This window comes from Pimephales promelas, chromosome 10 (genome assembly GCF_988280905.1).
Source record: "Pimephales promelas chromosome 10, fPimPro1.hap1.1, whole genome shotgun sequence".
Lineage (NCBI taxonomy): Eukaryota > Metazoa > Chordata > Actinopteri > Cypriniformes > Leuciscidae > Pimephales > Pimephales promelas.
The window spans coordinates 34606505-34620963 of record NC_142778.1 but is presented as its reverse complement, the minus strand read 5'-3'; the positions used below and the strand labels follow the sequence as shown (position 1 = coordinate 34620963).

At 37.1% G+C, this 14459-nt stretch overlaps 1 protein-coding gene across 4 annotated transcripts in view; it reads left to right on the top strand.

Annotated features, from left to right (window-relative positions):
- siae (sialic acid acetylesterase) overlaps positions 1-14459 on the top strand; it is a 176039-nt gene that overhangs the window by 156267 nt on the left and 5313 nt on the right. For 2 of the 4 annotated variants that reach the window (XM_089116521.1, XM_089116520.1), the window contains exons 2-4: positions 12905-13063; positions 13187-13347; positions 14213-14351. In XM_089116521.1, the coding sequence (XP_088972647.1) occupies positions 12905-13063; positions 13187-13347; positions 14213-14351 (459 nt within the window). Of the gene's footprint in view, positions 1-11140; positions 11327-12901; positions 13064-13186; positions 13348-14212; positions 14352-14459 lie in introns of those variants that run through there. The other 2 variants (XM_039684319.2, XM_089116522.1) reach the window with 2 other exon arrangements.

Sequence of the window (14459 nt, the reverse complement as noted above, 5' to 3'; positions counted from 1 at the left end):
TGACAGACAATAGCCTCAGTAAAGTTAGCTTCATTCATTGAGAGAAAATGTGCGCCTTTTGGGTTTGTAGTCTTTGTAATTACGTATTTTCACAGTCTTATACCTCAACGGTTTTACATCAAACTGCGACTTTCTTGACTTTAAAATGTATCTTTTAAATTGACAAACATCATATGTGCAATTCAGGGCACAATTCAAACGAGATCAAAATATTTGTTGTCTCTCGCCATTGACTACCATTCAATATTTTTCCGAAATAAGGTCCAATGGTGGTCGACCGGAAGGGGAGGGACTTAGGCTCTCTATGGTAGTGAAGCAGCGAGTTGCATCGCTGTGTGGGAAACGCACCCCTGTTTGCGAATGTTTGTTGGAACGATTGTTTCGGGAAACACCGACTCATTGAACTATGCTGAAAACGACGGAACTTGCGACCATAGTTGGCTAACGATGCTTTCGGGAAACACACCCCTGTTTGCGAATGTTTGTTGGAACGAATTGTTTCGGGAAACACCGACTCATTGAACTATGCTGAAAACGACGGAACTTGCGACCATAGTTGGCTAACGATGCTTTCGGGAAACACACCCCTGTTTGCGAATGTTTGTTGGAACGAATTGTTTCGGGAAACACCGACTCATTGAACTATGCTGAAAACGACGGAACTTGCGACCATAGTTGGCTAACGATGCTTTCGGGAAACACACCCCTGGTCAAAGTGAGTCTTCATATCTGACTCAAGTTTAGCAATGAAATATCCTTGCATGAATGTCTGCACGACTAATGGCATGCAAAAGTTAGTAATGCCAAATTTTAGTAGTTATTGTAAATGAAAATCATATTTAGGGCATTTGTCAACTAACCCGGGTAAAAATGGGTGACCATTGTAAGTCATTTGTATGTCATTATCTATAAAAAAAACTGTAAAATAATGCAAATTAGCACCCACGAATCTTCCCCAATGTCAGTCGCTCTGCATTTGCATAAAGTTAAACACATCTGACTGGACACGCCTCCATCGTGTCGCCTGGAAATCGCCAGTCCTCCATTGAAATAAACGGGATCATGTCGCTTTGTCGCTACATGTTTCTGGCAGCCAAAAGCTTAATATAAATAGCATTATTCACTTACATATCGATAGGAATTTTACATTCTCTAAAGAAAATGTGGTGTCTGCCCATGCAAAACTCACCTCCATGTTGCCAGGGTATTCAGGGTGGTTGTCAGGGTATTACATGCGGTTGCAAAGGTGTTCTGAGTGGTTATAACTTGTTGCTATGCAGTTGCAAGGGTTGTGTGTGGTTGTCAAAAAAGCCCATCTCTAAAACTCAATGACATTCTGGTTTAGATATCGCTGGAGTCCATCTATTACAATGCAGTTTATATAGCAATGCTTTCCTCAACAAGCACGTATGAATCAATTCTAACCTCCTATTTCTACAATCTTTCTGTCCAGCGATGTCAAATCAGGCTGAGTCATTTCAAACGACATAATTCCTTATTCACAAATAGACTTGAATACATAACAAGCTTGCTGGATTTGAGACATTGTATGAGACTGGAAGTATAAACCCCCAGAGTAGATGAGCTTGTCAGAGTTTTATTTCTTCTTCTTTTCTGTTCTCATCATTTCTTTCTCCAGGCATATTTCTCAGCAGAACCATGTTGAAAATATGTGTGACTATAGTGTATGTCAGCTATGAAATTGGTTTGGATGCCGATAGGGCGGCAGCTCAACAACGGCCTGAAAGAAATGCGAGAAGTGTCATATTACAGTTGAGACAGCTTTAGTTTCGACAATTGCTTTATACTTTCTTCCCTGCCAAATTAGAAACAGTGCCTGCGTAAGATATCCTTACGAAACATCATGCTTGTATTTGTGCTCATTTCTGCTTTCTAATTAAAGAGCGCAAGTACAGTCAAATTCATTAGAAATTAATCTGCTCACAACTGAATTTTAAAGATGTTTGGTACCAGATTAAAACATCAAGATTATAAAGCGAAACTTTTCCATATGCGAATTTCAGCTTTGAAATGCAAATGCAGATTGGCTGTGAATGTATAATCAGCTTGTTTATTCTGATCCTAAACGGCCTTCTCAAAGCCGACATTCTGTGAATTTCAATACGAATCGTCAAATGCAAATACAGAGGACTGGTCCGTTTGTTTCACCGAGTATCATGCTTGAGCAAACTCTGTGTTGAATGGTGGCAGAACTTTGAACTTTTTGTGCTATTTCCAAGGACAGCCATATGCTCGCGCATGAATATTAATCATTTCTCTGTGGGGTTTCATATTCTACTTCCCTGACATAGTTGTCATCGGCCATATTCATCCCCACCCTCTAACTAAAGAAGGAAAAGCTTTCAGGAGGCCAGTGGGCATGGCTGATGGGGGCTTGAGGGTTCGTGCAGATGGCTGGACCATGACGGTCCACGGGCGAGGACTGAGACGGCTCTGTTCCACTTCTTGCCCTCAGATAATTCCAAGACATCTGACTTGGGAACGGATTTCACAGTTGACGTGTAGATTGGCTTACCCTTCGTGGCAAGGCAATCTACAGCATTTTTCATTGTAGCCAATGCCATTATTTGCCTTAAAGGAGAACTCCGGCGAACAATGAACCTTTGGTCTAATAAAACATCGGTACATAGTCAACCGTTCTCTGAGATTTGTTTTCATGATAATCGAATGTAAAGAGTTTTATCTCTAAAAACTGTTTAGCGTATAACGCTAGTAATGGGGGCATTGAGTAAGTAAATACTAGTTTATACCACTAACAAGGCTCAAAATAGCCCCACACTAACACAGTAATATAATGAGGCTCCATACATGCAAAACGAAGCATTGAGAACTTTGTAAGTGTATTGACCGTTTAATAAGAAGATATTTTATGAAGACAGTTCACTTCGCGTATACAGACAGGAGCCATCTTAAAAAATAGTCTTGATAAGTCGAACCACGAACGTCGTGCTGAGTGATCTGAACTCTATGAAGTTCAACGAACTTCTGAACTGTATTTATGGCGTTCGGGGATCGACTTATCGAGACTATTTTTTAAGATGGCTCCTGTCTGTATACGCGAAGTGAACTGTCTTCATAAAGTATCTTCTTATTAAACGGTCTGTACACTTACAAAGTTCTCAATGCTTTGTTTTGCATGTATGGAGCCTCATTATATTACTGTGTGAGTGTGGGGCTATTTTGAGCCTTGTTAGTGGTATAAACTAGCGATTTATTTTTACTTACTCAATGCCCCCATTACTAGCGTTATACGCTAAACAGTTTTTAGAGATAAAACTCTTTACATTCGATTATCATGAAAACAAAACTCAGAGAATGGTTGACTAGAGACCGATGTTTTATTAGACCAAAGGTTCATTGTTCGCCGGAGTTCTCCTTTAAAGGAGTAGTTGTCATCCAAGATGTCCACGTCTTTCTTTCTTCAGTTGAAAAGAAATTAAGGTTTTTGATAAAATCAGCCCAGGATTTTCTCCATAAAATGGACTTCAATGGGAACCAAACGGTTCAAGGTCCAAATGAGAGTTTCAGTGCGGCTTCAAAAGGGCTTTAAACGACACCACAAGATTGGCTTTTCCCACCACATGAATCATAAATATCACTAAAAAGGGAAACGGAGAATGCATTTAGCATCAAAAAGTGGTTCAAATGAATATGTTTCACGTGGCTATTATCACCATGCCGTCCCATGGAGCATGCAATCAATTTTACCACTCACAGTTTTGCATTTGCAATGCGTCATTAGAAGCACCCTGACTGTTTACATGACACTACACACTGAAACGCTGCAATGTGAGCTGAATACTGGCCATTAGATTGGGATCATACGGCATGTTCCTGCTGCTGGGATTTATGATGGCCTTATTGCTGTTTGTGTCATTTTATTTGCCTACATGATAGAGCTGTCAGGCCCTGGTGTGATGAAGAGCATGCAGTGGGTCGGACATATCTGCTGGGATTTTCCACTGTCATGTTAGAGAGCTCGTCTCTCTTTTAGAAATTGCTCACTGGTTTATTGCCTGCCTGTGAGATTAAATCTGGGCCAAAGACACTCTCTTTTTGAACATTAGGCTGACAGTTTCCAAATACTTTATTGCTACGGTCTGAGCTGCTTAAAACTTAAGGTTTCTAAAAACGTATAGCCTATTTGTGCGGTAAATAGTATTCGCCTGAAAAACAAATCAATATTTGGTAACAATGAAATAGAACATCAGTTTATGGGGGAAAATACAATTCTCTTATCCAAAACTGGAAAGAAAATAGTTGGTGTAAACAACAATAACAGATGCTATAGACCCCTTTTGTGCCGACGTCACAGTTACGTCACGGCGCTAGCTGGAGGCAAAACAAAGTGAAAACTGGAGGCGGCCAATACAAACCAGCACAGATTCGGCTACATAATAAGGAGCTTAAATTACTTTTATTATGTTTAAATGTCATCTTATTGTGTTGTTTGGTGCAAGGATGAATGAAAAATGAATATGCTGTATCTGGATTTTTTATGTCTAGAAAATATTCACATGATTAAAATCGCACTGTAATGACACTCTTTACATTGTCGTCTTCTCTGCGCTGGCTCGGCAGAACTGCGGATCGTACACACAAGTGTTGTACAGGACCATATAGGCATCTAAATATTTATATGCCCTCAGTTTCTCTTTACGATCGGTTTCTCTATAAGGTAAGTGTAGAAGTCAGGCCACTTAACCGAGGTAACGTACGATAATCCTGTCAGATCGTCCATGCATTGAGTGAGCGTGTAGGCGGCTACGGGTCGGCCAATCTGGTTCTGTCCGTTAAAGATAACTTTTGGAAATAACAATCGCGGTCCTGGACACAGAGTGACCTTATTAAGATAAAATCTGATTTTCTTCAGTCATTGTTAAAAAACAAGCTAATAAAACTTGCTAACTAGCGTTAGTGAAGCGGCCAGATGGATCTTTCTGCCTCCACCTAAGCTCCGCCCACATAAAAACGTCACCATGTTTACCAACTGTAAAAGGGTCTATACTAAGTCAATGATAATAATGTAAAACCAGACGGGTAAAGTTTGCAGACAAACTTTGTTGTTGGCTTGATAAAGCCAGGTCTGAAATTTGAAAAGGAACAGCCCAAGGAAAAAGCCCAAACACAGCTGAGGATGACGCTGACAAACGACTAGCAGTGAAAGCAGCGGCAATCCAGCTGTCACTCAAGTGGCCACGCCCTTAATTATACAGAACTTTAAGTTAAAGTATAATTTAAACAGATGAGTTGTACAAAAAATCACCCCCCCCCCCTCACACTCACAGTCGTCATGAAGGGCAAAATTAGCAAATAGCCCATACAACTATTTACCACCAGGCTGTGAACATGTTTTTTTCTGCTGTGAAGTTGAGCATTTTAACATGGGGGACATACAGATTTGACTCGCTTTTGCAGCCAGCCTCAAGTGGCCACTCGATGAACTGCAGTTTAATTCACTTCCACTATTGCTACTAGAACATTTTGTATTGGGATGCATCTGCTGTGCGCGTTGTGTCAAATGAATTCCCGCATTTCACAGCATTTCTGATTTTATGATCTTCCGTTTTTGGGAATTCCGATTTTTTTTATTTCTATGGCATCGCCGTCGATTTTAATCAGCTGGTGAAGTGGATTTATTTATTGTATACTTAACAAAGGTCATCATGAGCATTGTAATGTTTGAATGTTAAAATCTGATTTTATGACATTTTATGGGACAATAAAATTACATAAATCGTAAGAACTCTGTCTCTTCACCAATGAAGGAGGAGGAACCACTAAGTAATTAAATTGTTCTCTCAGTGCTCTCCCCAAATGTGTTTTTAAAATGTTCTTCTCTCCCAAATCATGTTAATTATACTTACAAAGCCTTAAGCTCTCCAAATACCTGTCGGCATGATGAAACAGCTTAGCAATTCTCACATTTTTTTACAGCAAATTCAGCCTCATACTCCTTTAAACCAAGAAGTGCAGCTACACAGGGAGAGTTAAATGAGTACTCCTTCAAGTACAGGCACAAATCTGGCCTCATTACAGCCTCCTCATTAAGGTTGCACTCAATTAAGTCTGTTTGGGTGACAGCAAAATTGCAGCAACAAAATCTAACGTATACTCTCATCTGTCCAGAATTAAAGAGTATCAGGACTGTTGAGTAGAGAAGTAAAGGGAAGTGGCTAATTTAATGTATAGCTGTATGGTGCCTAAAGACTCTAGAAGCTACTGTGTAGGTTAATGTGTCTCTCATATACATTTCAGTGTCATTTGAGCTCCCCCTGCTGACCAGGAGTCTAACTGCAGCTAGTAGATCAACCATCAACATACGTCTGTCTTTGAACCACATCCATCCTGATTGTCAGTCACCGCTCCATAACTCACAAACATGTGCTTCTGCAGTTTTAAAGAAGTATACCTTTGCTGTTCTATATTTTATGTTTGAAAGCACTGAATCATTTAACATAAGCTGGGAACATTGCCGTCCAATAGAAATGAGAAACTGTCCATCTAAATTTTGACAGGCAGACATTGGGGATTTAGATTATTAATAGAAGGCAGCTGATGCTGTTAAATATTGCAGTATTATTATTGTTGAGTGACCTGATGGGTCATGTTGAGAAGATTTAAAGGGTTCATGACATGGATATATTTTTTTTATTATTTAATTAAGTTGACCCTTTAGGTTCACTTATTAATAGGGCTAATATTGTCTTGCACAAACAAACATATATACAGAAAAACAATTATTTTCAACCCTCATTCTGACCCTCTGTCTGAAATAATCCACTTTTAATGCTCGGCTTGTCAGTAAACGGCCACTGTTATGATAGTCTGACGTCATTGCATAGGAAACATCATCAACAGTGTTTTTGAAAACAATATCCACGCATTCACATCGTTCAATTGATTCATATTTTGGGCGAACATGAACTGAACGTATATTAAACTGGCTGATGAAAGCTACTGTGGACCCGTTCATTCTGGTGTCTGTGAACGCACGCTCTCTCGGTTTAACTTCGTTTAATAGGGTGCCAGATTTCTATAGAGCCTTGCAGGCGAAACCCGGCTAAAACACACGTAAGCAGGCTTTTATATGTAGTGAAAGACACCCAATCTGGCAACACAAGTCACCAGTGTCGCACCGATCATTTAAATGACTTTTATGACAAGGTCGGTGAGGATGGTAAAAATCATACATTTCTGGGCAAACTTTGTCCGCTGATAAAATATTGTTGGTTTAACTTAAAAAAGTAAGTAACCTGGTTGCCTTAAAATTTTTAGTTCATTGAACTGGAAAAAGTGAGTTAATACAATGAAGGAGATTAATTTAACCATCAGAAACTCAAAATTATATGTTATCTGAACTAAATAAATTATTTAAGTTGATTTGACACAAGAAAAAATGTTGTGATTACTACACTGGAAAAAAAAATATTGATGGTTTAACTTAAAAAAGTAAGTAACCTGGGTTGCCTTAAAATTTTAAGTTGATTGAACTGGAAAAAGTGAGTTAATACAATGAAGGAGATTAATTTAATCATCAGAAACTCAAAATAATAAGTTATCTCAACTAAATAAATTATTATAAAGTTGATTTGACAAAAGAAAATATGCTGTGATAACAAATCTTGAAAATATTTTTTACAGTGGGTCTGCGGTTGTATATGGGTTGACAGCAAAATTAGCTCACAGCAAATATAAACTAGTTCATTTTTGGAACTGTGAACTTAGTTCAAAATGTCGAAGTATGAACTATGAACTGAACAAGTTCATGTATAAAATTAACTTTCCCAACACTGTATCAGTGTAGACAGCGTCAGTGATTATAATGGGTTTTATTTGCTTTTGCCTTGATGCTCACATCCAGTGAAGACGAATGCCAAACGTTAAGTGGGCGGGGCCTATTTTGTAATGATGTATAAGTCATATGCAAATGTATTTGATCGTGTGACGTCACAGATCCTGTAATATCAAAACAAGCTGTTTTGGAGCTTGATTAAATAAATGCTTTGTTTATATGAGGAGGATGTTTTAAGCTCTGAAACTTGCAGGATGTTTTAATGGTACAAAGACCTCTTATGTGTCAAAAGGTCAGGGCAAATTTGATTTCTCATGTCATGCAACTTTAACATGAAAACAAAAACCTGTGATTTGTTTCAGGCAAAAAGTCACATTCGGTCATGAAGCAAAATTTGACGCTACTTTTAGGAACACATCTCTGGGCTGTTTTCTTCCTGCTAACTAAATATGAAATGCATCACAGCAGATGCAAAGTGCAAAGGCTGCGTTCAGAATGTATTTAATTAGCAATGCTTGTCCTCAGAGAAGACATGCAGTGAATCTCAGGTTAACATCTGCAATGGAGATAACAGTGACTAAGCGATGCATATAATTAAATTCCACCCAATTAATGAGATTTTTTGCTGTGAACGAACACTGTGTGTCATTGTCAGTCCAATTTCGTGCTGGAGTCTAAAGAGTTTGATAACGTTTTTATTACAGAATGTCTTTTGTCTGCAGATTCAGATTTTTTATGATTCTTCCTTTGCATTCATTGTAAGCAGAAGAGGATAGCAAACATGAAATGAACTCATTGTGTTCATAATGTTTATATTACTGTCTGAGTCAAACGATTTTGATCCACTTCCAGTTTTCTGAAGAATGTTCCTAACAGGATCTTGATATCAAACATTTAAATATGCAGAGCACAGCAGGGTGTTATAGCAAGATATTACAGCACATAAATCATTTATTTTCTTATATTTAAAAGACTTGAAGCAGAAACAGAATATGCTTTTTTTTTTAATGCATTAATTATTTTTCTGGACTAGCAGATTTATTAACAATGCTATCATAATGACAAAAGCCCTGTTAAATTTATGCTTGAAAATTGGTCTGAAAATATATGATGCTGGTCAGTTATATGACTATTCGTCAAACTAATGTATATGTCTTCAGTCTCAAGATAGATGGAGCTGATGTTCAAGAAACTGGCCCTTTTCCAAGTGTGCTGTTCATGTGCATCTTAAAGCCACCTAATAGATTAAAATTCAGGCCTCATGCTCCCTCTCTGTCACATCTTGATTTATAACGCCGGAGGACTCAATTAAACGCTAATGGCCATTACGGTTGCTCACTTTGCATTTCAATTTTCTTCTCAAATCATTCTTTCTCCAAACATCAACTTGTTCACTTTCAAACCTAAACGGTAAAATGTTTGAGGAACCCTGGTCTGGCTCCAAATGAAAGTACAATTTGCTTTTAAAATTTTCAAGACCAAGTAAATGTTCCTCTCCCAAGCTAAAGCTAGTGTGCAAAATATCTCCATTAATAAAGTCCTAAGCACAAAATTTTCGTTTAATATAAAATAGGGCTGTAAAACGATTAATCGCGATTAATCGCATCCAAAATAAAAGTTTGTGTTTACATATTATATGTGGGTGCACTCTGTATAATTATTTTATATATATAAATACAGACACATCCTTGTATATATTTAAAAAATATTTTCATGCATGTACTGTATATAGATTTATATGTAATTTATATTATATATAAATATAAATATTTTATATAAAAATAATATTTTTTCTTATATATACATGTGTGTGTTTTTTATTTATATACAAAATAATTATACACAGTGCACCCACATATATTATGTAAACACAAACTTTTAATTGGATGTGATTAATCGCGATTAATTGTTTGACAGCCCTAATATAAAAGCAACTTCCCCATATGACCTAATTATTCAGTAATGACCATTCACTGACCATTTAAAACCCCTGTTTCTTCATCCTTTCCCGCTGGGAACTAGCTGAATGATCAACAAATTTCTTTCTCTCATATTTTCTCTCACTCTCGCTCTCTCTCGATTATTTGTATGTAAATCTTTTATCTTGAATACCAACCCATCAGCATTAATGATGTTGCAAAGTTAGGCAGTCAATTATCCTCTGCCAGGATGCAATTAGACTGATGGGATGCCATGTTCACTGGAATGTAAGCAAAGATGATGAAGTGGGTCATTGGTGTCTGCATCTATTGACAGCGTGATTGGTGCTATGTAGTGTCGACATGCACATTGCAATGCTGAAAAGGTGATTTTATTGATTTGTTGAAATTTAAATTGTAACAGATCTAACTGGACATTTCATGTAATTTTACAATTGTACAAAAAAAAAGCAAATCATAGTATTAGTTACTTAGTCAAAAGCGGTAAACTGACAGTATTCGACGTAACACTCCACATTTGAAGGTATTTTGTTTAAATAATCATGTTTCTTAGTTTTTGTAATTAAAGGGATAGTTCACTTTGAAATTAATGTTTGGTATGTTTTATCTTACCTCAAGGGCATCCAAGATGTAGGTGTCTTTGTTTCTGCAGTAGTTTCAATTTTGATATTTTTAGGTCAAATCGTTCTTGTCTGTCAGTCATATAATGTAACTCGTAAATGTAAGCGCGGGCGCAATTGTGGCTTTGGTTACAAGAGGTAAAATTGATATAAATACTGTTCGTTTTCTCACACAAACCGCTCGTTTTGTGTCTTAGGCCATCAATGTGTACTTACATTTACGAGTCATTAAATCATGTTTAATCTGGACTTCTCTGTGCATGCTCTTTGAGGTGGTGACCATAGACCTCCATTATATGACTGACAGACAAGAACGGTTTGACCTAAAAATATCAAAACTGAAAATACTGCATAAACAAAGACACCTACATCTTGGATGCCCTTGAGGTAAGCTAAAACATACCAAAATTAATTTCAAAGTGAACTATCCCTTTAACTTAGTTTTAGTTTAAGTTACACATTTGGATTTTATGTGACATTGTCTGTTGTCTGTGAATGAATGTTTATTGTTTTATTCAAGTGCATGTGTGTTACCGTGATGTACGGTACATGTTTGTTTAAATGATCCTCTATTAGTATAATTCAGCTTCTGGAGAAGCTTCTTGATGAATTTCTTTATGATTCTTCATGGCTTGCTCTTTAACCACCTGCATTATTATTGGTTGTAATGTGGGGCTATATATATAGGCTATATAAAGCTGGCAATGGTCACTTAGAAAATCCAAATAGCCTTTTTGGATGTGCACATCTGTATCAATATGCGGTAAACCTATTGAATAACGTTTAAGTTAAGGAAGTGAAGCTACTGGTTTGGCACCATCGTGTGAATGCAGCTTCTCGGCACCGCGGTCTTTACGCACTTCCTCGTTTTGAATCACTTGGGAAGATGTTGTTCATTCCGCTGATTTCCTCATTAGTTTTTAGCGCATTTTCCAGCGTTTTCTCGGCAGGTAAGTCACAATATACAGCTAATTACATAAGCTTGGTTGAAGTGTTTCAGCGTGTCTTGCAATACGCTTTTCGCATATGTTTTGACATGCATTTGATATACGCATATTCTGTCTGACGTTGTAGGTTACAAATGGTTTTATTGAACTTGAACGCAAACAGAAATTGCGTAAATCTATGTGAAATCCAGACCAGCTGAAAGTGCAAGTATGCCAATGCAGTATCACTGCATTAGCCTATGTTTGTGGAAGAGTCTAAATCTTTTCACTGAACGAACGAATGAATGAATGAATTAATTAATTAATGACCACTAAACCGGACGTTTTGTTCACGAATCGGTGGGAATTCGCTGTTCCCTAAAACTAAACTATGCTTGAGCTGATACTATTTAGTGGAAATCCTTAAACAGTGTTACAATAATTTGACTGAGGGGCGCAAAGTAACTTAGGCTACTTTAAAAACAAGAGAGCAGAATTACTAAATATAAAACTTCCTGGTTGTATATGTTTTAGCAAAAACGGGTAATAAACAGCGGTGGATTTTTTAGGACGTGTTTGTGGTTTGTTTACATCATGCATGTGATATGTCACGCGGGTGGAGGATCACGTCATGACGTATTAGCGTCATGACGTATTTTTGGCTTAGTTTAGTCTTCCTCCGCATTAAATGTATATATGAAATAAATATTATATATATATATATATATATATATATATATATATATATATATAAGATTTAAATGTTGCTTGTAAATTTAAATAACTTGCATCATCATTCGTTAATTATAATTCACTACAGATGTGTTTTCTGCTCAATGATCTTTAAATTTATAGCTTATTATTTAGGCCTATAGAATCTAGATCAGTATTTCAGCAATATTGACAAGTTGACATCACCCTTCCAACTCAGCAACCCTTGTACACTGCAAAAAAAAAAAAAAAAAAAAATCATTTTCTTACTTGGTATTTTTGTCTCGTTTCCAGTCCAAATATCTAATGCATTTACTGAATAAGTAAAATGACTTAAGATATATTATGTCCTGTTTTCCAGGGGATTTAATCAAAATTAAGGGAGTTTTTGCTGAAGAATAAAGGCAAAATTATCTGCCAAAGAAAAATAATCTTAATTCAAACAGAATTAATATTATTTTTCTTACCCCATTGGTAGATAGTTGAGAATTAATAGATAACAAAAACTCACTTAATTTTTATTTGTTTCCCCAAAAAAAAACAAGACATAAATATCTTAATTTTACAACTTTATGAAATGCATCTTGATTTAAGAAAAGTTTGATATTTGAAAAAATATAGAGAAAAATACTAAGAAAAGCATTTTGTGCAGTGTATCATCTAGAATTTCGAGTTTCCCATTTGTAATGGGAATAATCAGTTATCAATTTGTAACTGATACGGCCTTTGATGGTGTTGCCATGACATGGCAGCCTTACTAGCAAGAAACACCCAAATTCTTTTAAATAACTGTAACTATTTGAAAAACCGATTCATAGTTGGTCTTCCCCAATTATGAATCGGTCTTACATTATTTAAAAGCTCATGTTCATTTCTTTGTATTCCCAGCAGAAGTGTTACGATTCTCTTCTTATTATGGGAGTCACATGGTTCTGCAGAAAGCCCCAGCCAAAGCAGTTGTGTGGGGATTTGGACAGACAGGAGCCAAGGTTGTGGTGTCATTGTCTGGACCACACAAAGTCTCTGCACACTCTGTTCCTGTTATCAATGGTAAGTCATTTTAAACCTGTATGACTTACTGTCTTCTGCGAAACACAAAAGGAGATCATTTAATGAATAATTTGCCTGGAAGAAGTGTTAATGACAGTGCATTCTGGCTTCAATGTCTCTCAGGTATTTGGCGCACAACTCTCGATCCTGTGGAGGCCGGTGGTCCCTACGTATTGACTGCATCTCAGAGTACAACTAACAGCTCAATCACTCTTACAGATATGCTCTTTGGAGACATCTGGTTATGTAGTGGACAAAGTAACATGGCATTCACTGTTGGTCAAGTGAGTAAATTACTCTTCACTCTTTAAGTTGACATCTTTCAGATGTGTAGTTAAAGGAGTAATTTACTCACCCCCATGTCATCCAAGATGTCCATGGCTTTCTTTCTTCAGTCGAAAAGAAATTAAGGTTTTTGATGAAAACATTCCAGGATTTTCTCCATAATGGACTTCAATGGGGACCAAACGGTTCAAGGTCCAAAAGAAAATTTCAGTGCAAACTGCAAACTGTTCAAAGGGCTTTAAACGATTCCAGACGATGAATAAGGGTCTTATCAAGTGAAACGATCGGTTATTTAAAAAATAAATATCAAAGTTTAAGTTTTATAAGCTCAAATGCTCGCCTTGCTCTGTTCTGTGATGCACGTTTGTGACTCTCCTGTTCGAATCAAAATGAACAAATCTTTTTCCGAGTCGTTTGGTTCATTCAACATACGAAACAAACGAATTGACACGGAAAAAGATTCGTTCATTTTGATGAACGAGTTCGAACAGGAGAGTCACACAGCACAGAGCAAGGCGACCATTTGAGCTTATAAAACTTAAACTTTGTTTATATTTTTAAATGAGCGATCGTTTTGTTTGATAAGACCCTTATTCATCGTCTGGAATCATTTAAAGACCTTTGAACAGTTTGCAGTTTGCACTGAAACTCTCATTTGGATCTTGAACCATTTGGTTCCCATTGAAGTCCATTATATGGAGAAAAATCCTGGAATGTTTTCATTAAAACCTTAATTTCTTTTCGACTGAAGAAAGAAAGACATGGACATCTTGGATGACATGCGGGTGAGTAAATTATCAGCAAAAGTTTTTTCAAAAGTGAACAACTCCTTTAACCCCAAAAATGTCTCTTGTTCTTTAAAAGTTGATCAATGCAACAGAGGAGCTGGCCATGGCGTCTAAGTTCCCTGATGTGAGGATCTTCCAGGCTGCCTTGGAGAAGAGCGAGAAGGAACTAATTGATCTCGCAGGAGTGGAGATTCCTTGGTCCCGACCAACAGCAGGTATGCAATACCGAATTCTTACAAATCCAGGGGCCCTTTGAAACTGAGACTTTTCAGTTTGGTCCGAATCAAAATTACAGGTGTGAAACCTTCCCTGGACCACGGTCC